The sequence below is a fragment of the Muscardinus avellanarius genome (assembly GCF_963383645.1).
Source record: "Muscardinus avellanarius genome assembly, chromosome: 10".
Lineage (NCBI taxonomy): Eukaryota > Metazoa > Chordata > Mammalia > Rodentia > Gliridae > Muscardinus > Muscardinus avellanarius.
This window is the reverse complement of record NC_137796.1, coordinates 55,701,522-55,728,208: the sequence shown is the minus strand read 5'-3', so window position 1 is coordinate 55,728,208 and position 26,687 is coordinate 55,701,522. Positions and strand designations below refer to the sequence as shown.

The window sequence follows — 26,687 nt, the reverse complement described above, 5'->3', positions numbered from 1 at the left end:
AAAATTCTACTTTTAAATGGTGTTTTAAGTGAAATTAACATTTTGAGCAAAATAATGCAATACACCTAGGGCTCCGAGACAAGCACCAAAGAAGGAAAGATAAAACTAGATCAGTGATATATTAATAACTGTTGAGAACCAATCATGATGGTTCATGCCTTCCATACCAGCTACTCAGGAGGCTAAGGCAGCAAGTTCAAGGCCAGCCTGGGCCACTTAGCAAGACCCTGTCTCAAAATAAAAAGATAAAAGGGTTTGGGTGTGTTGCTCCGTGATAGAATGCCACTAAATTCAATTCCTAGTACCCACAAATAATAATTATTGACTTTAAATGGTATGTACTTTATTCTCTGTATAGTTGCTTCTGTTTAAATTTTTCTAGATACAATAAAAAGGGTTGTTTTTTTTTTTTAAGTACTGAGGATGGAACCCAGGGGCATTCTACCTCTGAGCTACACCCCAGCCCTATTTTTTATTCTTTATTTTGAAACAGAGTATCATTGATTTTCAGAGGGCCTCACTAAGTAGCTGAGGCTGTCCATGAACCATGACCCTGTCTCAGCCTCCCAAATGCTGGGATTACAAGCATGTGCCACCAAGCTGGCTTAATAAAAACTTTTTAAAATAGTACCTTAATAGCTGGGCATGGTGGTCCATGCTTGTAATCCCAGTACTTGGGAGTTTCAGAGAGGAGGATTATAGCCAGCAATCAAAGTCAGCCTCAGCAACTTACCAAGGCCCTCGGAAACTTAGTGAACCCGTTTCCAAATAAGAAGCAAAATTGGTAGGAGGCTGAGACAGAAGGATCATGGTAAACAAATGGCCTCGGCTACTTAGTGAAGCCTTTTGCAACTCAGTGAGACCCTGTTTCAAAATAAAAATAGAAAATAGGGCTGGGGGTATAGCTCAGAGGTAGAATGCCCCTGGGTTCCATCCTCAGGACCACAAAGAAAGAAAAAAAATTGGGTTAGGGGTATAACTTGGAGGTAGAATGCCTCTAAGTTTAATTCCTAGTAACACACACACACACACACACACACACACACACACACACACACACCAGGCGTGGTGGCACATGCTTATAATACCAGTACTTGGAAGGCTGTATATAGGAGGACTGCATGTTCATGGCCAGCCTCAGCTTCTTGTAACATTGAAAATAGAGCTAGGGAGTTCAAAAAGGAAGTAAAACACCAGCCAGGTTATTAACAATGGCTTTAATCAAGCACCTGGCACCTTCGGGGAGTCAGCCAGTCGTGGGGGAAGGGACCGAGGACCCACGCGTCCGGAGAGTCACATGTAGTCCCAATCGGCTGGCTGAGTCATGTGGCAGATCGGAAGTACCGATGTTTTAGAGGCATGCCAATTCTCTCGCGACATCTGTAGTCTCGCGACCTCTGGAGCCTGCCTCGAGATGCCTGGAGTCTCAAGGAACCTGGATTCTCGTGTTATCTCCACTTCTGGCGTCTACCTCCTGACCCCACTGCGGAGAAGGGAGGGACCTGACCTATCATCCAAGCCTTTTGGTGATATTGGGTGAAGACCAAGTCCGTAACTACTTCCTGCTGTCAGGGGGCATCGTAGGGGGGGCCCTTGTCTGGGAGAGGTCAGGTCCTCTGGAAGTGGGCAGGTGGGAGTATGGCTGCAGCGGGAGTCGGAGGTTACCCTGGACAGCTTGGTGATGCATGTTCAAATAAACTTTTTTTTTTTTGGTGGTTCTGGGGTGGAAGCCAGGGGCTTTCTACCTCCGGGTTACACTCCCAGACCTATTTTATATTTTATTTGGAAACAGGGTCTCATTAAGTTGCTGAGAGCCTCACTAAGTAGCTGAGGCTGGCTTCGAACCTGTGCGATCCTCCTGTCTCAGCCTCCCAAGAGCAGGGATTACAAGCGTGCGCCACCAAGCCCGGCTCGCGAATAAACTTTAATAGGCGAGGAGCTATTAAAAGAAAAGGCAAATTGTGAGAGCGAGGTCCTGGGAATGACAGGAGCCCATCAGCTATTGGCCCTTGCCCAGAAGGGAAGGAGCCCAGCAGCTGCTGGCCCTTGGAGCCCTTCCAGATATGACGTAGATTGTCAATAGATTTATTCATATAATGGCATTTTCCTGAGAAAGAGACATATACCACCCTTTTTAGCAGTTTTCTTCATTAGACTAGAATCATTCATGGAATAGGAGCATTTTCCCTGAGAGAGAGACACACCACTCTTTTCAGCGGAGAGTGGGTTTGGGTCGGTCTGGTCAAACAAAAAACATGCTATTGGGTCAGGAGCATCTGTAACAGATTTTGGGGAGTTTAATACTTAGTGAGGCCTTCCAAAACTTGGTGAGAACTTGTTTCAATGTAAAGAATAAAAAAAGAAAAAAAAAAAGGGCCGGGCATGGTATTGTACACTTGTAATCCCAGCACTTGGGAGGCTGAGACAGGAGGATCGCACAGGTTCGAAGCCAACCTCAGCTACTGAGTGAGGCTCACAGCAACTTAGTGAGACCCTGTCTCCAAATATAGTACAAATAGGTCTGGGAGTATAGCCCAGAGGTAGAAAAGCCCCTGGGTTCCACCTCCAGTACCACCCCCAAAATAAAAGAAAAAGAAAAAAGAAAAGAGAAAAGAGAAAGAAAGAAAGAAAGAAAAGAAGAAAAGGGGGGGGAAGCTGGGTGTGGTGGTGCATGCGTGTAATCCAAGTATTTGGGAGACTGAGACCGGAGTATCTGGATTTGTGGCGAGCCTCAGCTACTTAGGCCTTCCATGACTTAGTAAGACCCTGCTTCAAAAAAAATAATCAGGCTGGGGGTATAGCTCTGAGATAGAATGCCCCTGGGTTCGATCCACAGCACCATACACACACACACACACACACACACACACACACACACACACACACACACACTAAAAAATAGCCAGGTAACCTGGGCGTGGTGGTGCATACTTGTAATCCCCGCGCTTGGGAGGCTGAGACAGGAGGATCTCACAGGTTCAAAGCCAGCCTCCGCTACTTAGTGAGGCTCTCAGCAACTTAGTGAGACCCTGTTTCCAAATAAAGTATAAAATAGGGCTGGGAGCATAGCCTGTGATAAGTTGGGTCCCTCCCCTCCCCCATGTGACTAGGGCAGGGACAGGAGGTGGAACCCTGGAAGCAGAGATACCACAAGATTCCAGGTGCCCCAAGATATACTTGAGATCGCGAGACTACAGATGGTGAGAGAATCGGAGTTCCCACACTTAGTCCCACCCCTGATTATTTCCGCCCTGTCACGTGTGACTCAGGACCGATCTGGACTAAGCGGGACTCTCCAGGCAGATGGCTCGTTGGTCCCTTCCCCCGACGTGCTGACCTCAACCCGAACCCCCAAACCCCGAAGGTGCAGATTTCTTTCAGATTAAAGCAGATTTTTGTTACTTCGATGGGTGCTTTGCCTCCTTCCCGGTCTCCCCAAGCCCCAACACCCCCAGTTCAATCTTTCAGCCTGAAGGTAGAAAAGCCTGTGGGTTCCACCCCCAGTATCACACATACACACACACACAAACACACAAATAGCCAGGTGTGGTAGCGCACGCTTGTAATCCCAGCATTTGGGAGGCTGAGACCTGAGGATCGCAGTTCACAGACAGCCTCAGCTATTTAGTGAGGCTCATTGCAACTCAGTGGGACCCTATTTCAAAATAGAGAACAAGCCGGGCGTGGTGGCGCACGCTTGTAATCCCCGTGCTTGGGAGGCTGAGACAGGAGGATCGCGCAGGTTCGAAGTCAGCCTCAGCTACTTAGTGAGGCTCTGAGCAACTTAGTGAGGCCCTGTTTCCAAATAAAATATAAAATGGCCCGGCGGTAGAAAGCCTCTGGGTTCCACCCCCAGTACCACAAAAAAAAAAAAGAAAAAATAGGGCTGAGGGTGTAGCTCAGAGGTAGACTGGCCCTGAGTTCCATCCCAAGTACCACACCAAAAAAATTAAAATTAAAAAAAATAAAAATTAAAAATAGGGCTGGGGATATAGAGCAAAGGTAATATGCCCCTGAATTCAAACCCCAGCACCAAAAAAAGTACCTTAATGGCTACCATAAAATGGCCTCAGTTTTCTCCAATCTCTAATTACTAAAAAGTGATCACAAAATAATTTTTTGTGTGTGTGCTGGGGATTGAACCCAGGGGCATTCTACCTTTCAGCTACATTTAATTTTATTTATTTATTTATTTATTTATTTATTTATTTATGGTATTGGGGGTGGAACCCACGGGCTTTTCTACCTCCAGGCTTATACTTCCAGACCGATTTTTATACTTTTATTTGGAAACAGGTCTCACTAAGTTGCTGAGAATCTCACTAAGTAGCTGAGACTGACTTCGAACCTGTGCGATCTTTCTGTCTCAGCTTCCCAACCACTGGGTTTACAACCATGTGGCCATCACACCCAGCTTTTATTTTTATTTTAAAACCTGGTCTCGGGCCGGGCGTGGTGGCACACGCTTGTAATCCCCGCGCTTGGGAGGCAGAGACAGGAGGATCGCACATGTTCGAAGCCAGCCACGTGTGCTGACTTAGGAGACCCTGTTTCCAAACAAAAATGTAAAAATAGGTCTGGGAGTGTAGTCCAGAGGTAGAAGGGCTTCCAGGAACCCCAGTACCACCAAAAAAAAAAAAAAAAACAACTTGGTCTCACTAGGTTGATGAGAGTCTCACTACTTGCTGAGGCTGTCCTTGAACCTGTAATCCACCTAGCCAAAATAGTGTGTGTGTGTGTGTGTGTGTGTGTGTGTGTGTGTGTGTGTGTTACTGGGAGTTAAACCCATAGGCATTCTACCACCAAGCTACACCCCAGTCCTATTTTTTATTTTTATTTTTTATTTTTTCTTGTAGTACTGGGGATGGAACCCAGGGGCATTCTACCACCAAGCTACACCCCAGCCCTAAGCCACCGCACCCAGCTTCAAAATTAATTAATTAATTTATTTATTTATTTATTTATTTGCGAGTCTGGGGATGGAACCCAAGGGCATTTGACCTCCGAACTACACACCCTGCCCTGATTTTTATTCTTTATTTTGAAACAAGGTCTCACTAAGTTGCAGAGGGCCTCACTAAGTAGCTGGCGCTGTCTGCAAACCACAATCCTCCGGTCTCAGCCTCCCAAATGCTGAGATTACAAGCATGTGCCACCACGCCTGGCTCCAAAATAATTTTTTAAAGCTTTGTGTTCCTGGAGATGCCAAGGTTTATTGTATATCCCTCTGCAGCTACAAGAGCCCCACCTCTCTGGCATTCAATATAATGAAGAAGAGGCCTCTGGTTTACACTGAGCTCCTGCACTCAGCCCAACAGACCAAACTAGAATGGAGTTGCCCGTAAGAAAGTTCTATTTCACCAAGCCAAAATTAAGTGTTTATCTGATTTTCAGAGAGATTAGGAGACAGAGAAAGATAATACCCAAATCCTCAAACAAGCCATTCTTGCCTGCATGACAAAGGTACCATAACCTGTTCAAGGACAATAATTTGGAAATGAGCAATCTGCTTTTTAACTTTCATTAATGCTTCTGTGTATAAAGCCAACCTCTGGGCTCTATCCCAAGCCTTGTTTCACTTTTATTTGGAAACAGAGTTTCGCTAAATTGCGGAGGCTGTCCTCAAAACCACGATCCTTCTGTCTCACCCTCCCAAGTAAGTACTGGATTACAGATACTCACCAATTGCTTCTCAGCCTTTTGGCTAAGATCATGTGTAGTATCTGTTCCTACAGGCTTTTGCCAGCATGTATGGCCACTAACGCCACCAGTGTTACTAGGTTGATTTCAGTTTGTTCTGTTGTACTTCGTGTAGGAGCTCAGTCCAACCAGTGGCCTTTACATTTCATTTGTCGCTGGGGGGTTGGGTGGAGATCTTGAATCTGCAACCGTCTACACAATGAGCTCCGAGCTCCCCGAGAACCCAGAGATTAATTTTCTATAATTAGCACTTCCTGTCATCGTTAAGTCCTGTAATGGAGAGCTTCCTATCTGACATCTCAGTCTCTAAAAGTACCTGAAGGTTCTCAGAGTCACACACACACACACACACACACACACACACACACACACACACACCAAGCTTTTCTGCCTACCTATAATCCCAGTATTTGGGAGGCTGAGACAGGAAGATCATAGGTTGGAGGCCAGCCTCAGAAACAAAGTGAGATTTGCAGCAACCTAGTGAAACCCTATTTCAAAAAAACAATAAATAAACAAATAAATAAATAGGCTGGGAGTGTAGTTCAGAGGTAGAATGTCCCTGGATTCAATCCGGTAACACACACGCGTGGGCACACACACACACACACACACACACACACACACACACAACTTTGAGCTGTGAAGTCCTTCAACTCCTCCACAAGGGCTTCAGAAAACCTAGCCTCCTTCCTGCCAGACTCTACTCTTCAGAGGCCCTGACCTCCACCTTGCCCTATGAGAACAGCACTCCATCCCCTGCTTGGGGCAGGAAGCGGAGGAGCAGGAAGAGTAATTTGGATGCCAAACAGGTTCTGAGAAGTAAGGTCTGGAGGGAGAGGCAGGAATTTGGCAAGATGAGAGAGAGGACAACTATGTCTATGAGTTTCCTCAGTAGCTATATATCTCCTGTCATAGAAAAATTGCACCGGACAAAGTTAAAAAACCAGGGAGGCTGGGTGTGGTGGCACATGCCTGTAATTCCAGTATCCCATCCCCTAGGTCCTTTATTTTAAAAATAAAAGGTTAGCCCGTCATAGCAGTACATACCAGTAATCCTAGTACTTGGGAAACAGGAGGATTGCAGGTTCAACACCAGCCTCAGCAACTTAGCATCTTTCCTCAACAACTTATCAAGACCCTGTTTTAAAATAAAAAGGGCACCCGGACATGGTGGCACACACTTGTAATCCCCGCGCTTGGGAGGCTGAGACAGGAGGATCGCGCAGGTTCGAAGCCAGCCTCAGCTACTTAGTGAGGCTCTCAGCAACTTAGTGAGACCCTGTTTCCAAATAAAGTATAAAACAGATCTGAGAGTATAGCCCAGAGGTAGAAAAGCCCCTGGGTTCCACCTCCAGTACCACTAAATAAATAAATAAATAAATAAATAAATAAAAGGACTGGGAGTGTAGCTTAGAGATAGAATAACCCCTGGGATCATTTGTCACAATTAGGAGGAGGAAGAGGAGGAAGAATAATAATCTACTAGGATTAATAATAGTTAATATTATCTTAATAATTATTATTAATCCTAGTAAATGATTATTACTAGCAATAATCCTAGTAAAGCCTAACCTGCAGCAACATAGATGATGTATTAGTCCATTTCATTTGCTATAACAAAATGTTGGAGGCTAGGTCCTTTATTTTATTTATTCTTAGCTTTATTATTATTATTATTATTATTATTATTATTATTATATATTTTTGGGGGTGGTGGTACTGGGGACGGAACCCTTCTACCTCCGGGCTACACTCCCAGACCTATTTTTATAATTTTTATTTGGAAATGGTCTCTTAAGTCAGCGAGGCTGATTTTGATCCTGCGCGATCCTCCTGTCTCCACCTCCCAAGTGCGGGTATTACAAGCGTGCACCACCACACCCGGCTTAGTATTTATTTATTTATTTATTTATTTATTTATTTATTTTTGGTGGTACTAGGGATGGAACCCAGGGGCCTTCTACCCCTGGGCTACACTCCCAGACCTATTTTTTATATTTTATTTGGAAACAGGGTCTCTTAAGCCAGCTGAGGCTGGCTTCGAACCTGCGCAATCCTCCTGTCTCAGCCAATTACAAGTGTGCACCACCACGCCCAGCATGGCTTAGCTAATTTTTTTAAGGAGTTCTTTTTTTTTTTTTTTTTTTTTGTCTTTTTGGAACCAGGGATCGAACCCAGAGTGCCACATCTGCAAAGCAGGCACTTTGCCACTGAGCTGCATCCCATCCCCTAGGTCCTTTATCTGAAAAATAAAAGGTTAGCCCGTCATAGCAGTACACACCAGTAATCCTAGTACCTGGAAGGCTGAGAAAGGGGCCTCCAAAGAAATAAAAATAAAATTATTTTTGCGGTACTGAGGATGGAGCCCAGGGGCGTTCTACCTCTGAGCTACACCCCAGCCCTACTTTTGATTTAACATTTTGTAACAGGGTCTCACATAGTCGCAGAGGGCCTCACTAGGTAGCTGAGGCTGGCTGCAATTTGTGGATCCTCCTGGCTCAGCCTCCCAAATGCTGGGATTACAAGCGGGCGCCGCCACGCCTGGCTGGAGGATCACAAACTTGAGGCTAGCCTCAACAATCTAGCAAAACCCTGTTTCAAAATTTAAAAAAATAAAAAGGGCTGGGTGTGTGGCTTGGAGGTACAAAGTCCCTGAGTAAAATCCCCAGTACAAAAAAAAAGAAGAAAAGAAAAGAAAAGAAAGCCAGGGAGACTTTATTCAAGATGATTCCCCTAGTGTAGAGAAATTCAACTCAATTCCATTGAAACAAAAAGTGGCAGGGTTCTTTGCTTGTTTGTTTGCCATACTGAGGATGAAACCCAGGGGCACTCTACCTCTGAGCTACATTCCCAGCCCTATTTTTATTCTTTATTTGGAAAGAGGGTCTCACTGAGTTGCGGAGGGCCTCACTAAGTAGCTGAGGCTGGCCCCAAACCGCGATCCTCCAGTCTCAGCCTCCCGAATGCTGGGATTACAAGCGTGCGTCACCATGCCCGGCAGGTGTCAGGGTTTTTAGGTGTTGGATGTAAAGTACTGGAGAGCCATGGAGTGTGTGTGTGTGTGGGGGGGGAGGCTGGTCCACGAGATGTGTCCGGCTCACAAAGTTATTCCTGAGATTGCAAACCTTTATCTCTCTGATTAGGATGACTATGTTTGCTAATTGCCACTCATCATTATGTCCTGGTCCTCCCACAGAGACTGGGAAATAGGGGCCCTGTCTCCCTTGATGATTACATTTCACAGACATGGCTCCAAGGTCTTTGAGAAAGGCACTCTTGGGTTGAGAGCCTAGCCAGATGCTGGGTGTGGTGGCACTTGCCTGTAATCCTAGTACTTGGGAGGCTGAGACAGAAGGGTCACGAGTTTGAGATCAGCCTCAGCAATTTAGTGAGATCCCATTTCAAAAATAAATAAATAAAAAGGGCTAGGGTGTAGCTCAGAGCTAGAATGCCCTTGGTTTCAGCCCTGTTTTATTTTTTATTTTGAAACAAGGCTTGCTAGGTTGCTGAGAGCCTCACTAAATTGCTGAGGTTGGTCTTAAGCCTGCGATCCTCCTGTCTTAGCCTCCTCTAAGTACTGAGATTACAGGCATGTGCCACCACTCCCAGCTTATTCTTTCTTTTGAAAGAGGGTCTCAGTAAGTTCCTGAGGGTCTTGCTACTGAAGTACGGCCACCATGTCCACCCTCTCTCTTCTCTTTCCTCTTTCCTCTTTCTCTTTCTCTTTCTCTCTCTCTCTCTCTCTCTCTCTCTCTCTCTCTCTCTCTCTCTCGTGTCTCTCTCTCTCTGTACTGGCTGGGGATGAATCCAGGGGCAAGGGCATTCTACCTCCAAGCTTAACCCCCAGCCTATTTTCTTTCTTTCTTTCTTTCTTTCTTTCTTTCTTTCTTTCTTTCTTTCTTTCTTTCTCTCTTCCTTTCTTCCTTTCTCTCTTTCTCTCTTTCTTTCTTTCTTTCTTTCTTTCTTTCTTTCTTTCTTTCTTTCTTTCTTTCTTTCTTCCATGATACTGAGGATGGAACCCAGGGTCTTTCTACCTTCGAGCTACACCCCAGCCCTATTTTTTTTTCTTTACTTGGAAACAGGGTCTCACTGAGTTGCAAAGGGCTTCACTAAGTAGCCGAGGCTGTCCACAAACTGAAAACTGCTGGGATTACAAGTGTGTGCCACCATGTCTGGCTTATTTTATTTATTATTTATTTATTTATTATTAATTAATTAATTAATTTGTGTGGTACTGGGGTCTCACTAAGTTGTTGAGAGCCTCACTAAATAGCTGAGGCTGGCCTCGACCCTGGATCCTCCTGTCTCAGCCTCCCAAGTACTGGGATTACAAGCATGTGCCAACAACCATGCCTGGCCTCCTCTCTCTTCTTGATACCTCCCTGTTATTTTGTTCTCTTTAGGTTCATTTATACACATGCAATACCACAGCTATCCCCAGAGACCCGCAAGTGGCCCACAGCTTTATGGGAGAGAAACACCAGCCCAGCCTAGTTTGATCAGGACAGGGAGACAGGCAGGTGTTGGAGGCTGGAGAGGGGTGCTGACTGAAGAGATGGGGGTCTAAGAAGGCTGCAGAGAGGGGATAAAGATGTGTGTGTGTGTGTGTGTGTGTGTGTGTGTGTGTGTGTGTGTGTCTTAGTCTGGAAATGTGGCCCCAGAATTGGAAGGGGTGTGTGTGTGTGTGTGTGTGTGTGTGTGTGTGTGTGTGTGTAGGAAGTGTGCACTAGGATAGGGGAAGAGAAGAGATATCAAGAGACCAAACTCAGACTCGGACAGAGTGTGGGAAGAGGGTAGGAAGAGACCAGCAAAACACAACCCTCCTCCCCAATTAGGGGTTACAGACTCCCAACCCCTTCCTCAGGATAGGAGCCCAGGCCCCACCTCCTTCAGCACCCAGGACCCATCCTGGCCCCACAGTGATTACCTGGGAGGAGACCAGCCCACACAGGGAGGGTGGGGTGCAGGAATCCTGGCCAGGCTGGGTAGCCGGGATGCCGAGGGCTCAGCAGGGAGAACCAGCCAGACGGCAAGCCAGACAGAAGGAGCTGTCCTGGTGTCTCCACTCTGCTCCAGCTCCAGCAATGGGGGCCCCCAGCATCCTTCTGCTCTGCCTCCTTGGGATCACACTCTGCCTCACAGGTACCTGGCTGGGTCTGAGTCAAAGAGAAAGAAGGGGGGAGGGAAGAGGGGAGTCTGTTCCCCTGTGTCTGAAGGAGGAAGGCTGGGTCTGAGGGAGGAGGACTGGGGCCTGGATCCCTGGGTCTGAGGGAGGAGGGCTGGGGCCTGGATCCCTGGGTCTGAGGGAGGAGGGCTGGGGCCTAGACCCCTGGGTCTGAGGGAGGAGGGCTGGGGCCTGGACCCCTGGGTCTGAGGGAGGAGGACTGGGGCCTGGAGCCCTGGGTCTGAGGGAGGAGGACTGGGGCCTGGACCCCTGGGTCTGAGGGAGGAGGACTGGGGCCTGGACCCCTGGGTCTGAGGGAGGAGGGCTGGGGCCTGGATCCTTGGGTCTGATGGAGGAGGGCTGGGCCTGGAGCCCTGGGTCTGAGGGAGGAGGGCTGGGCCTGGGCCCCTGGGTCTGAGGGAGGAGGGCTGGGCCTGGGCCCCTGGGTCTGAGGGAGGAGGGCTGGGCCTGGAGCCCTGGGTCTGAGAGAGGAGGAGGGCTGGGGTCTGAACTCCTAGGTCTGAGGGAGGAGGGCTGGGCTGGACTCCTAATCTGAGGGCAGAGGGAATGGGGTCTGAACTCCCAGGTCTTGCCAGGAGACAGCCCAAAATCTACATTCATTTTCTTTCTCTCCCCCTCCTCTGTTCTTCCATGCTCATAATCTCCAGCATCTGACTTCTCACTGATTCAGGCTTCCTTCTCCTGGCCCAGCCCCTCATTCTAGGGAGCCATCATGGCTCTTTCCTGAACACAGGGACCTGGGCTAGTCTGCAAACTACCTCTCCCCCTAAATGTCTAGGACAGGGGTATACTCATTTCCAAATGGAAATGGCCACAAGAAGAAAATTAGGGGTGGGAAGGAGGTTCATCCTGTGGTCTACTAAATCTGTGTGTATCGCTTCATCTGTGGAGAGTTTGATTTCTGTATGTGTCTGTGTGCCCTGGTGGGTCTCTTTCTTTGTACCAGGTTTTAATGTCTAGGTGTTTAAAATAGTGTTTTGTGGTTCTGTTTATCTCTGAATTTCACTGCCTTTGTTAATGAGTTGTGTGAACTGGGCATGGTGGTACACACCTGTAATCCCAGTACTTGGGAGGCTGAGACAGGAGGATCGCAGTTTTAGGGACAGCCTCAGCAATTTAGTGAGGTTCCTCAGCCACATAGCAAGGCCATTTCAAAATAAAAAATAAAATAAAAATAGGGCTAGGGGTATAGTTTGGAGGTAGAATGCCTCTGGGTTCAACTTTCAGTACCAACAAAATAAAAATTACAAAGTGTTGTGTGTATAATATTGTGTATCTGTGTTCCTCTTTGCTTTTGTGTGTCTCTGATTTGTGGATCTGTATTTATCTATGTATATATGTATCTGGGTATTTTAATGTTTATTTTTCTATGTATCCATGCTACGTATCTATATATTTTGTGGCCATAAGTGCTTTTTTTGGTGCGTGGTGTGTGTGTGTGTGTGTGTGTGTGTGTGTGTGTGTGTGTGTATGTGCGCGCACTATGAGGATTGAACCCAGGGGCATTTTATCTTCTAGCTACACCCCCAGTCCTTTTTTATTTTTATTTTTGTTTTGGAAACAGGGTCTCACTAAGTTGCTGAGGCTGTCCTCAAACCCACGATCCTCCTGTCTCAGCCTCCCAAGTACTGGGATTACAGTCATGTGCCACCACGCCCCAGTCCATACGTACTTTTAAAGGCTATGTGTGGGGAGGGTACTGGGGATTGAACCCAGGAGTATTCTACCTCCAAGCTACAGCACCAGCCCTATTTTTTTCTGGGATTTTTTTTTTATACTGAGGAAATCAAACCCAGGGGCATTCTACCTCTGAGCTAGATCCTCTAGCCCTTTTATATTTTATTTTACTTTGTGTGTGTGTGGTACTGGTGATGAAACCTAGGGGTATTCTACATCTGAGCCTTACCTCCAGCCCTATTTTATCCTTTTCTTTGGAAACAGGGTCTCATTAAGTTGCTGAGGGCCTCACTAAATTGCTGTAGCTGGCTTCAAACCTGTAATTCTCTTGTCTCAGCTTCTCAAGTACTGGGGATTACAGGCGTGTGCTACCACTCCCAGCCCCCCTCCCCTTTTGTGGCATTCTACCTCTGAGCTACACCCCCAGCCCGATTATTTATTCTTTATTTTGAAACAGGGTCTCACTAAGTGGCGGAGAGCCTCACTAAGCAGCTGAGGCTGGCCATGAACCCAGATCTTTCTGTCTCAGCCTCCAAAGTACTGGGATTAATAAGTATTTGCCACCATGCCCAGCTTTTATTTTTTTGAAACAGGGTCTCACTAGGTTACTGAGAGCCTTAGTACATTGCTGAGGCTGACCTCTGCCTGAACCTGCAATCCTCCTGTCTCAGCCTTCCAAACACAGGCGTACACTGGTTTAAACTGTATGTATATATATATATATATACATATATACATACATACATACATATATACACATACATATACATATATACACATATACATATATATGTATGTACATATATATGTATATACATATATATGTGTATATATGTGTATGTATATGTCTGTGTGTGTGTGTATATATATATATATATTGTTTTGGTGGTATTGGGGGATGGAATACAGGGGCCTTCTACCTCCAGGCTACACTCCCAGACCTATTTTATATTTTTATTTGGAAACAGGGTCTCACTAAGTTGCTGAGGGCCTCACTAAGTAGTTGAGGCTGGCTTTGAACCTGTGCAATCCTTTTGTCTCAGCCTCCCAAGCGCGGGGATAGATTCTGCTTCAAAATAAAAAAATAAAGCTGGGCTTGGTGGCGCATGCTTGTAATCCCAGCATTCAGGAGGCTGAGACCGGAGGTTCGCGGTTCGCGGACAGCCTCAGCTACTTAGTGAGGCCCTCTGCAACTCAATGAGACCCTGTTTCAAAATAAAGAATAAGCCGGGCATGGTGGCGCACGCGTAATCCCCGCGCTTGGGAGGCAGAGACAGGAGGATCGCACAGGTTCGAAACCAGCCGCGTGCGCTGGCTTAGGAGACCCTGTTTCCAAATAAAAATGTAAAAATAGGTCTGGGAGTGTAGCCCAGAGGTAGAAGGGCTTCCAGGAACCCCAGTACCACCAAAAAAAAAAAAAAAAGAATAAAAAATAGGGCAGGCTGTAGCTCGAAGGTCGAATGCCCCTGGGTTCCATCCCCAGGCCCGCAATAAGTAAATAAATTAATTAATTTAATATAGTTTGGAGGTAGAATGCCTGTGTGTTCAGTCTCCATTAACACAGACACACAGACACATGCCAAGACAAAACTAAATGAAAACTAGAAAACACAGATGGAATAGCCTGCATGCACTCAACACAGCGTTCTACATTCTCACACAGACCAGTACTGACCTGGACCCAGTATAAATGCCCCAGCCCAAGGTGCAGAGCCTCACACACTAAAATATGTACCTGGGAGAGTGATTTTGTATGTGCGATGCCAATGACAACACACACAGGGACCCAGAAGCACAGGAAATCATAGTGAGAGAGACAGAGAGAAATACAAGCCCAAGAACCACACAGGCACAAGCGGAATGAGAGACCACAACTATGTAAAGTTGGAGAGTATTGAAAATGAGACCATAAAAATACACAGTTTAGCCGGGCGTGGTGGCGCACGCTTGTAATCCCCGTGCTTGGGAGGCAGAGACAGGAGGATCGCGGAGGTTCGAAGCCAGCCTTAAGATTACAAGCATGTGCCACCAAGCCCGGCTTTATTTTTTTATTTTGAAGCAGAATCTATCCCCGCGCTTGGGAGGCTGAGACAAAAGGATTGCACAGGTTCAAAGCCAGCCTCAACTACTTAGTGAGGCCCTCAGCAACTTAGTGAGACCCTGTTTCCAAATAAAATAAAAAATAGGTCTGGGAGTGTATCCCAGAGGTAGAAAAGCCTCTGGGTTCCACCTCCAGTACCACAGAAGGAAAGAAAGAAAGAAAGAAAGAAAGAAAGAAAGAAAGAAAGAAAGAAAGAAAGAAAGAAAGAAAGAAAGAGAGAAAGAGAGAGAGAGAAACCGAATCTTACTAAGTTGCTGAGGGCATTGCTAAGTTGCTGAGGCTGGCCTTGAACCTGTGTTCGTCCTATCTCGGCCTCCCAAATACTGGGATCACAAGCATATGCCCCCATGCCTGGCTTACTTGTGAGATCTGTGTGGACCCGGGTCAATTTTAGTCCGCACCATGTCATTGTTTTGTGTCCTTGCATTGGCTAGGCTGGCTGTGTGTGTTTCTGTCACGCCTCCCCAGGACTGTGCTGGGCACCTGTTTCCAATCTTTGGTCCTTTGGCGCCACTGCCACTGTACCTCACGAGCTTAGTGTGGGAGAGATGGGCAGAGCAGGAGTGAGTCATTCCCCTTCTCTCATCTGAATCTTAGAGGGCTTCCTGGAAGAGGGTGGAGACCTGGAACAACCTGGGGTGGGGGACTGGACTAGCAGCTGCCGAGAGGCCATCACTCTGCCCTGATCTGCTGCAATCACAGAACCCGTGTTCTCAGGGAAACAAGGAGCAGAGTGGCCGGGCGGGCGTGCAGCCCGCGGAGCCCAGGTTCCTAGGAAGAGCTCCCCCTGGCCTGCTGACCCTCTGCCCTCTCCTAGGGTCCCGAGCACTGCAGTGCTACAGCTTTGAGCACACCTACTTCGGACCCTTCGACCTCAGTGCTGTGAGGCTGCCCAGCGTGTCCTGTCCCCAAGGGTGCTCTGAGGTTGTCCTCTCCCTGGACACTGGTAAGGGCCAGAGAGACGGGAGAAAGGAGAAGGGTGTGGAGGAGAAGGGTGTGGGGGACGCAAAAGGAGCAGTGAGGGGAGAGAGCCAGGGATGAGAAATTAGGGAGGGAGCAGGAGTCGAGGAGAGAGGATGGAAGGAGAATTCAGTAGAGAGGAGAGGAAGGTGAGGATAGATGGAGAGAGGGAGGAGGAAGAGGGCGGGAAAGAAAAGGGCGGTAGGGAGGGGAAAGGAGGCGGGGAAGCGGATGAGGTGGAGCCGGTCTGTAGTCCCAGTACTTGGGAGGCTGAGACAGGAGATTCACAGGTTCGAGACCAACACAGCAACTTAGTGGGACCCTGTTTCAAAATAATTAATTAAAAAAAATAGGGCTGGGGATGTGGCTCAGAGGTAGAAAGGCCCTGAGTTTACTCCCCAGTATCCCCCAAATAGATAAATAGAGCGGGAGAGGATAGGGGGAGGAGCAGGCTGGTGGTGGGCGGGGCGGAGAAGAGGTGGGCGAGGGAGTGCAGCGCCGGAGGCACAGCGCGGAGCCCTCCTGCTCCCGCCCGCAGGGTACCGCGCGCCGGTGACCATGGTGCGGAAGGGCTGCTGGACAGGCCCGACCACCGGCCACATGCTCTCCAACGAGGACGCGCTGCCGCCCGACTACTCGGTGGTGCGCGGATGCGCGTCAGACTTGTGCAATGACTACCTGACGACCCACGACGCCCTCCCCAACCTGAGCCAAGGTAGGCCGGCGTGGGCGGGGCCGGAGGGCGGGGCTAGAGGGGGTGGTGGGCGGGGCCTCCGCCGAGCACCTGCTCCCCGCCGGCGCGGAGCCCGCCTCGGCCTTGGGCTGGGCAGGCAGCCTGGTGCTGAGCGCAGCCCGCACTGCCCTGCCCGGGAGCCGATCCCTGGATGCACGGGTTCTTTCGGTCTTGCCAGCGCCCGACCCACCGACGCTCAGCGGCACAGAGTGCTATGCCTGCGTGGGAATCCACCCGGAGGACTGTTCCCCCGACAAGTCCCGCCGGATCCAGTGTCACCAGGACCAGAGCGTCTGTTTCCAGGGAAACGGCCGAATGAACATCGGTGAGGGGCTAGAAGGGTGGAAGGGCCTGGACACGGGATGTGGAGGCCGGCAGGTGCGAGGGTAGAGGCACCGGACAGGCCTGATGGGGAGACAGCGCTGGTCTGAGGGAGGAGGCATGTACCCGGTCTAAGGAGAGAGACCTGAAGCGTATCTGAGGATGGAGGCTCGGCCTTAATCTTGGCCTCTACAGTGGAGGTTCTGATTTCTCCTCACTGCCCACCCCAGGCAATTACTCAGTCCCCGTGTACATCAGAACCTGCCACCGGCCCTCCTGCACCACCATGGGTACCACCAGCCCCTGGACAAACATCGACCTCCAGGGGTCCTGCTGCGAGGGACATCTCTGCAACAGGGACTCTCTGACCCAGTCCTTTGCCGCGGCTGCAGCCCCTGCCCCTCCCCGGCTGCTCCACAGGGCAGCCCTGGCCCTCCTGGCTCCTCTGCTGGTCAGCGCTCTGGGAGGACCCCTCGGGCTGTCCGCATAGAACCCCTCCAGGATGCTGGGGGCAGGGCCAGTGCACCTCCTTCTCCTCTCTGCTTTACCCCCTAGCATGGGCTCCCCAGAAAACGATGTTAAAAAACAAAGTGGATAGATGGCGTGGAGGGTGGACACCTGTAATCCCAGTACTGGGAGGCTGAGACAGAAGGATCACAGGTTCAAGGACAGCCTCGGCAATTTAGCAAGGCCCTCAGCAACTTAGTGAGACGCTGTTTCAAAAATAAAAAATAGCTGAGCGTGGTGCACGCTTGTAATCCCCGCGCTTGGAAGGCTGAGGCAGGAGGATCGCTCAGGTTTGAAACCAGCCTCAGCTGCTTAGTGAGGCTCTCAGCAACTTAGTGAGACCCCCCTGTTTCCAAATAAAAAATATAAAATAGGTCTGGGAATATAGCCTGGAGGTAGAAAGCCCCTGGGTTCTACCCCCAGTACCACCAATAAATAAATAAATAAATAAATAGTGCTGGGGGTATAGCTGAGAGATAGAATGCCCCTGGTTTCAGTCCCCAGTACCTAAACAAAACAAAACAAAAAAAGTGGCGCTCTTGTTCCTAACTGGCCATAACTTATACCTCTCTCTCTCCCACTTTCCTATCACAATCCTGCTTGTAGCTGGTCAGTTGGCCTGGAAGAAACTGGACTTGAGCATCAGCCTTCCAGGACTGGGAAACACCACGCCCTACACCATCCATGGGGCAATTCTGATGATAGCTACTACTAACTAACATCAGGCACCCATGTCGCAGGTCCAAGGCTCTTCCTCCAGAGCCCAGTCACAGCGCCAGGAGGGAGCCGTGATGTTGATCCTATTACTGTCATCATGAGACAGGCAGGGTGGTGCACACCTGTAATCCCAGAGACTTGGGAGGCTGGGCAGGAGGATTACAAGTTCAAAGCCAGCCCCAGCAACTTAGCAAGACCCATCTTGAAATAAAAAGTGAAAAGGGGCCGGGCGTGGTGGCACACACTTGTAATCCCCGCACTTAGAAGTCGGAGACAGGAGAATCGCACAGGCTCGAAGCCAGCCTCTCTGGCTTAAGAGATCCTGTTTCCAAATAAAAATATAAAATAGGTTTGGGAGTGTAGCCCAGAGGTAGAAGGGTTTCCAGGAACCCCAGTACCACCACCAAAAAAAAAAAAAAAAAAAGGGCTGGAGGTGGAGCTCAGTGGTAGAGTACTTGTCTAGCATGTGCAAGGCCCTGGGTTCAACCCAATAAAGTATAAAATATTAGTATTATCGTGAGAGGCACAAAAAGCAGTGCATCCAAGCCACACTGGAGGTGAGCTGCCTGGGTGTGAATCCCAGCGCCGTCACTCAGCCTGTGGGTGACCGTGAGCACGTTGTTGACGCTCTCAGCACCTGTATGGTGGAGGTGAAAATAAAGTGGAGAAGGATGACGAGACCTGCTTCCTGGTGGTTGAATGAAATCCTCATGCCGTCGCCCAGTATAAGTGGGTATTGTCATGAGCCCATGTCCCAGATGAATGAACTGAGACGTGAAGACAGTTGCTTGAACTCAAGTATTAGTGAGGAGAGACCCAGGAAACTGACTCCCAGCCCCAGGAACCACAAGGCCACATGACCTCTGCAAACACATGGGTCATCAATTCATTTAACAGAAAAGCTAAGCTGAGTCAGGAGGAGTTCTCCAGTCTGTGGAGATTGGGGAGACTTGCTGGCAGAGGTAAACCTTGAGCAAAATCCTGAAGGGGAAATAGTAGGCAAGGAGATCCGGGAGTACCGGGTATGGTCCTACATAGTCTGGGTGGGCCCAACTCAGTCAGTTGAAAGGCCTCGAAAGCAGAGCCCAGGCTTCTCTGAAGGAGACATTCTGCTGTGTGCGATGACTCACACCTGCCTTCCAGTACCTGGGAGGTTGAGACAGGAGGATTGCGTGTTTGAGGCCAGTGCACAGGACTTGGTGAAACCCTGCTTCAAAATTAAAAAAAATGAGCCGGGCGTGGTGGCACACGCTTGTAATCCCCGTGCTTGGGAGGCGGAGACAGGAGGATTGCGCAGGTTTGAACCCTGTTTCCAAATAAAATATAAAATAGGTCTGGGAGTGTACCCCAGAGGTAGAAGGGTTCCATCCCCAGTACCACCAAAAATAAAAATATAAATATATAAATATAAAAAATTTTAAAAATGAAATAGGTCTAGGAGTGTAGCTCAGAGGTTGGATACCCCTGGATTTGATTCCCAGTTCAAAATGGAGGATCGGAAAGTCCAGGAGGAGGGATGGGGAGGGGAAGAAGGAAGAGAAGAAATTCTGCCGGGCACAATGGCACATGCCTGAAATCCCAGCTACTTGGGAGGCTGAAGCAGGAAGATCACAAGAAGTTTGAGGCCAGTGTATGGCAATGTGGTGAGGCCCTATTTCAAAATAAAGAGGGCTGGGAGTGTAACTCAGTGGTAGATACCTCTGGGTCCAATATTCAGTATGAAGAAGAGGGAGGAAAGAGGAGGAGGAGGAGGAACTGCCTAGGACAGCAGCTTCATTCCACATCCGGGAGCCGCAGCCTGCCCTTCCTGGCTTGCCTAACCAGCCCTCTATAATCACATAAGCCAATCTCTTACAATAAATCTTGCAATGCTGATCTCTCACTGCTTCTGTTCCTCTGACTGATCCTAGACATACAGAATCCATTGGAAAGCTGGACAGCAGAGGGATGCCATGATCATATGTATATAATTATTTGTGATACCGGGCATGGTGGCGCACGCTTGTAATCCCAGCATTTGGGAGGCTGAGACCGGAGGATCGCAGTTTGCGGACAGCCTCAGCTACTTAGTGAGGACCTCCGCAACTTAGTGAGACCCTGTTTCAAAATAAAGAATAAAAAAAAAAGGGCAGAGGGTGTAGCTCGGAGGTCGAATGCCCCTGGGTTCCATCCCCAGACTTGCAAAAATAAAAAATATAATTATTCGTGATGACATGTAACACATTGTAAGTATATGGTCATATAATTTATAATTACATGCAATATATATAATACTTTCACGGTGTTATAAACATACAGCAAAATGCATGAGGGGCAGTTTTTCCATATACATACACTGTGCAATCCGCACAGAGTTCAGCAGTGATCCTCATTTTAGCCTGTTGGTTCAGTGACATAAAGACCCCAAAATGGCCGGGTGGCCGCTTCATCTTCCATATCAGCACGCTTGTAATCCCAGCATCTGGGAGGCTGAGACAGGAGGATCGGGGTTAGAGGACAGCCTCAGCTACTACTTAGTGAGGCCCTTTGCAACTCAGTGAGACTCTGTTTCAAAATAAAGAATAAAAAATAGGGCTGGGGGTATAACTCAGAGGCAGAATTTACCTGGGTTCCAATCCCATTACCGCCAAAAAAAAAAAAAAAATTTTTTTTCAATGGAACCACAACTGTGTCTCCTGGTGAAGCATTCTTTTCTTGGGAACCAAGACCTTTAAAGCAGTGAAGCTCAAAACAGTGGGGACAGAGCACACCTGTCTTTGCAGGTGTACACAAGGTGGTGGTGCACACCTGTAATCTTAGTACTTGGGAAGCTGAGATAGGAGAACTAGCCTCAGCAAATTAGTCAGACTCTCAGCAACCTAGTAAGACCCTGATTCAAAATAAAGTGGCTTAGAGGTAGAAGGTGCCTAAGTTTACCTCCCAGAACCACAAGAAAAAAGTTTTTAAAGTATAGGGACAGGAAGCAAAACTTCTGCAAGTTCATATTAGGTGTCATCGTGAGAGGAGCCCCTGCCACCCCCCTTGCCACCCAGACCCACGTATTCATGTTAGAAGGCAGACAGCACTGTGTTTTTGTTACTGGCTCAAAGCATCTGTGGCAACCCTAAGACAGGACAACATCCTTTCGGGGTGCTGACTCCAAACTATCAGTGATAACTAAGTCACTCCACGGGGTTGTCAGGTGAGCTGCTTCAGGTGATATATGAAGTAACCCTAGCGACACCCATGGGCACGGGACCATTGTCACATTTAATCACAATGTAAAGAGTTCCCTGTTCAGAAGAAATGTGCAGGGGAGGAGAAACCAGTCTGCAGTCCTGGGGAGGGAGTTGATGGGTGATGGGAAGAGTAAATAGAGCCTTTAGCTGGGTGTGGTAACACACCTGTAATCTTGATACTTGGGAGGCTGAGACAGGAAGATTGCAGATTCCAAGCCAGCCTTAGCAATTTAGCGAGGTCCTCAGCAATTTAATGAGACGCTCTTTCAAAGTAAAATAGGTCTGGCTGGGTGTGGTGGCGCACGCTTGTAATCCCAGCATTCAGGAGCCTGAGACCAAAGGATTTCGGTTCACGGACAGCCACAGCAACTTAGCGAGACCCTCCACAACTTAGTGAGACCCGGTTTCTTTCAAAATAAAAAGTACTTACCCGGGCGTGGTGGCACACACTTGTAATACCAGCATTTGGGAGGCTGAGACAGTAGGATGGCAGTTCGCAGACAGCTTCAGCTACTTAGCAAAGCCCTCTGCAACTCAGTGAGATCCTGTTTCAAAAAACAAAGAATAAGCCTGGCGCGGTGGCGCACGCTTGTAATCCTCGCGCTTGGGAGGTGGAAACAGGAGGATGGTGCAGGTTCGAAGCCAGCCACGCTGGCTTAAGAGATCCTGTTTCCAAATAAAAAAGTATAAAATAGGTCTGGGAGTGTAACCCGGAGGTAGAAGGGCTTCCAGGAACCCCAGTACCACCAAAAAAAAAAAAAAAAAAAGTAAAAAGTGAAATAGGTCTGGAGGGGCAGCTTGAAGGTATATAGTGCTCCTGAGTTTAGCCTCCAGTACCAAAAAGGAGGAGGAGGAAGAAGAGGAGAAGGGGGGAAATTAAGGCCCTTAATTCTCCTCAAGTTTCCATTTACATGCTGAGGACCACAGATCCTGGATAAGCAGCAGAAAGAAAGAAACAGAAAGCAGAAAGACAGTAGAGAAGCAGCATTCAATCTACCAAATTTGGACCTATACACATCAGTAGCCAGAATTCATTCCTTGAGACCCTGCGTTTTTCCTGGCTGTACACTGGAAACTGAGGCCACAGAGGCGAGCCCCAGACCTGGAGGGACTCTCAGTGTGATTGATGGGAGGGGCAGATCCACCCTCACACAGCCACAGGCCTGCAATACAGGATGTGTGGGGCAAAGAATAGCCGGGGTTGTGGGGGAGATACACTGGAGCTGGGGCCACAGGGAGGAGAGGCTGGTGACAGTGGTAGTTTGTGTTGTTTGTGGGAGGTTTGTTCTTGGTTGGTTGGTTGGTTGGTTGGTAGTGAGTATTGAGCCCAGGAGCATTCTACCTACCTAGCTACATTTTTTTTTTTTACAGTACTAGGGGTTGAACCTAGGGGCGTTCTACCTCTGAGCTACACCCCCAGCCCTTTATTTATTTATTTATTTATTTATTTATTTATTTATTTACAGTACTGGGGATGGAACCCAGGGGCATTCTACCTCCAAGCTACACCCTCGACTCTATTTTCCATTCTTTATTTTGAAACAGGGTCTCACTGAGTTGCAAAGGATCTCACTAAGTAGCTGAGGCTGTCCTTGAACCGCGATCCTCCTGTCTCATCCTCCCAAATGCTGGGGTTACAAGAGTGCACCACCACCCCTGGCTTTTATTCTTTATTTTGAAACAGGGTCTCACTAAGTAGCTGAGGCTGGCCATGAACCTGGGATTTTCCTATGTCAGCCTCCCAAGTACTGGGATTACAAGTTGTGCCACCCCATGCCCAGCTTTACCACAGCCCTTTTAATTTTTTTTTTTTTTGAAACAAGGTCTCTCCAGTGTACTAAAGCTGACCTCAAATATGCCATCCTTCTGTCTCACCCTCCCGAGTACTGGAATTACAGGTGTGTGCCACGGTGCTCAGTTCATCCCCAGCCCCCACCCACCTTTTTGGTATTGGCAATTGAACTTAGGGGTGCCCCTACCTCCAAGTTACACCGCTATCCAAGTTACACTCCAGTCCTTTCTAGGGGAGGAAACCTGAGGATTGAACCTAGGGACATTCTACCTCCAAGCTACACTCCCAGTCCTATTTTATTGTTTTTTTTATTTTGAAACAGTCTCATTAATTTGCCAAGAGTCTAGCTAAGTTGTTGAGGCTGACCCTTGAACCTTTGATTCTCTTATCTCAGCTTCCTAAGTACTGGGGTTATAAGTGTGTGCCCATTCCCAGCGTGGTAGCAGGTCTTAAATCATGCCAGATGGACAGAGAAGGGACCAGCATTGTAGACAGATGGACCAGACCATGCAAAGAAAGAGACCCAGAGGCAGACACAATCTCAGGGGAGAGTCAACAAACATGTGTGCTTCATGACGTACTAGGTGATCTTGGAGATTCCTTCTCTTGAAGAATTCTTGGTCTGATGGTGAATGAAGACTATAGCCCAAGTGGCCACAGCCCCCAGAGAGATTTTGACAGTAAATAGAGAAGGTCTTGGGTCAGAAGGGCTGATGGGTGGAAGAGTAACCTCTTGCTGGGAGTCGGGGCATCAGGACTGACTTCTCTGAGGACAGAGACTCTGCTGGATCCTGAAGGATTAATAGGTGGTCACCAGGGAGACGGAGGGAGGATCAGCATCCCAGACAGAAGGAGCTGAGCCTCAGGAAACACCTGTTAAATGGCAAGGAGAAGCTGGGCGTGGTGGCACACACCTGAAATCCCAGTACTTGAAAGGCTGAGGAGAGGGATGATGCATGTTTGAGGCCAGCCTCAGCAACTTAGTGAGGCCCTTGGCAATTTAGCAAGATCTTCTTTCCAAATAAAATAGAGCTGGGGGTGTAGTTCAGGGGTAGAATGCCCCTGGGTTGTTCCATCTCCAGTAACACACACACACACACACACACACACACACACACACACACTCACAGCAAGGAGGTAGCAGGACAGAAGCAGTAATAAGAAATAGAGAGAGCTATAGGGAGGGATGTTCAGCAAACATTTATATCCCATTATTCGTCTGGGGACCCAACGAGTCAGACCCAGCCCTAACCCTCCTGGTCCGAAAGGAGACAGCATGAATCTGAAAGCTCAGAGTTGGTGGAACATGTGGTTTGAGGAACTGAAGGAGAACCAAAGGGAACACCGGGGAAGGCTTTTGGTAGAAATGAATCTCTGGGAAGAAACCTAAATGCCAGGCAGGAATTGTCAAGGAAGCAGGAGGAAGCCGGTCGTGGTGGTGCACATTTGCAATCCCAGCATTCGGGAGGCTGAGACAGGAGGATCGCAGTTCACAGCCAGCCCCAGCTACTTAGTGAGGCCTTTTGCAACTCAGTGAGACCCTGTTTCAAAATAAAGAATAAAAAATAGTGCTAGGAGTGTAACTTGGAGGTAGAATGCCCCTGGGTTCCATACCCGGTACCAGGAAGAAGAAGAAGAAGAAGAAGAAGAAGAAGAAGAAGAAGAAGAAGAAGAAGAAGGAGGAGGAGGAGGAGGAGGAGGAGGAGGAGGAGGAGGAGGAGGGGGAGGGGGAGGGGGAGGGGGAGGGGGAGGGGGAGGGGGAGGGGGAGGGGGGAGGGGGAGGGGGAGGGGGGAGGGGGAGGGGGAGGGGGAGGGGGAGGGGGAGGGGGGATTCCAGACAGGAAGGATGGTCTCCACAAAGACTTGGGGTGTGTGTAAAGGTGAGGAGGATGAGGTTGACAGGAGGGGCAGGGTTCCTGGAGGGTTGAGAATATCGTGTCAGGATAAAGTTCCCTGGGCTTTCCTCTACAGCCAATGGGGAGCCACGGAAGGATTTGGAGAATGAGAGGGGCATGATCAAAGTCTGGCACGAGGGAGACTGTTGAGGGTTCTCCAGGGCCACGGCCACTTAGAGTTGAAGGCTGGAGGGAGAAGGAGGAACTGAGAAGACCATGTGTGGGGACCACGGGTCAGCAGGGCTTAAAGCTCCTTCTATGGAGAAGAGTGTGTTTTTGTTTGTTTGTTTGGTTGGTTGGTTGGTTGGGTTTTGTTTTGTTTTGTTTTGGCAGTACTGGGAATGGAACTCAGGGGCATTCTACCTTCAAGCTATACCCCCTGCCCCATTTTTTTCCTTTCTTTCTTTCTTTCCTTTTTGTGGTACTGGGGTTCCTGGAAGCCCTTCTACCTCCGGGCTACACTCCCAGACCTATTTTATACTTTTTTATTTTTGGAAACAGGGTCTCTTAAGTCAGCGCGGCTGGCTTCGAACCTGCGCCATCCTCCTGTCTCCGCCTCCCAAGTGCGGGGATTACAAGCGTGCGCCACCACGCCTGGCTATTCTTTATTTTTAAACAGGATCTCACTAAGTTGCAGAGGGCCTCACTAAGTAGCTGAGGCTGTCTGCAAACAGGGATGCCCCTGTCTCAGCCTCCCGAATGCTGGGATTACAAGCGTGCGCCACCACGCTCCGGGGAAGAGTGGTTTCTTCTGGAGGTAGGGAAGAGGAATCAGAAAGGGCACAGAGGGAGGTTCTGAGATGAGGCAATATCCTCTCTTGGTGTGCTTGATGACTTCATGAGGAATTAGTGTCCAAAATCATCTCTCTCTCTCTCTCTCTCTCTCTCTCTCTCTCTCTCTCTCTCTTCTCCCCCCTCTCTCTCTCCTTTGTTTCTTTACAGTACTTGATTGAATCCACGTGCACTCTACCCTAAGCAAAATCCCCAAACCTTTTCATTTATTATTATTATTATTTGTGTGTGGCACTGGGGGTGGAACCCAGGGGCTTTTCTACCTCTGGACTACACTCCCAGACCTATTTTATATTTTATTTGGAAACAAGGTCTCACTAAGTTGCTGAAAGCCTCACTAAGTAGCTGAGGCTGGCTGCGAACCCAAGATCCTCTTGTCTCAGCCTCCTAAGTACTGGGATTACAAGAGTATGTCACCACACCTGGCTCTTTTTTTTTTTTTTTTTTTTTTTTTGGTACTGGGGATGGAACCCAGGGGCATTCTATCTCCAAGCTATACCCCCAGCCCTATTCTGTTATTCTTTATTCTTTATTTTGAAACAAGGTCTCACTGAGTTGCAAAGGGCCTCAATAAATAGTAGCTGAGGCTGTCCGTGAACCACAATCATCCTGTCTCAGCCTCCCAAATGCTGGGGTTACAGTCGTGTGCCATCATGCCCGGTGACCCGGCTTATTTTTATTTTGGGACAAGATCTCCCTAAGTTTTCTGGAATGGCCTTGAGCTTATGATCCTCTTGCCTCAGCCTCTCAAGTATGGCCAGCTTATATTATGTACTTTATACACCATATATATATATATATATATATATATATATATATATATATATATATATATATAGTGGTACTGGGGATAGAACTCAGGGGCTTTTCCACCGGAGACTTTATTTGGAAACAGGGTCTCACCAAGTTGCTGAGAGCCTCAGAAAGTAGCTGAGGCTGCCTTCAAACCTGTGGGATTCTCCTGTCTCAGCCTCCCAAGCACTGGGATGTATTATTATTATTATTTATTTATTTATTTATTTATTTTGGGTGATACTGGGGTTCCTGGAAACCCTTCTACCTCCGGGCTACACTCCCAGACCTATT

At 48.3% G+C, this 26,687-nt stretch overlaps 1 protein-coding gene across 1 annotated transcript; it reads left to right on the top strand.

Annotated features, from left to right (window-relative positions):
* Nucleotides 1–10,787: 10,787 nt before the first annotated feature.
* LYPD5 (LY6/PLAUR domain containing 5) lies at nucleotides 10,788–17,170 on the top strand (the record flags this gene model as incomplete). Its single annotated transcript, XM_080703610.1, has 5 exons — nucleotides 10,788–10,845; nucleotides 15,484–15,612; nucleotides 16,165–16,341; nucleotides 16,538–16,684; nucleotides 16,911–17,170. 5 exons carry the CDS (start codon nucleotides 10,788–10,790, stop codon nucleotides 17,168–17,170), a joined length of 771 nt encoding a protein of 256 aa, XP_080559736.1.
* Nucleotides 17,171–26,687: the final 9,517 nt, after the last annotated feature.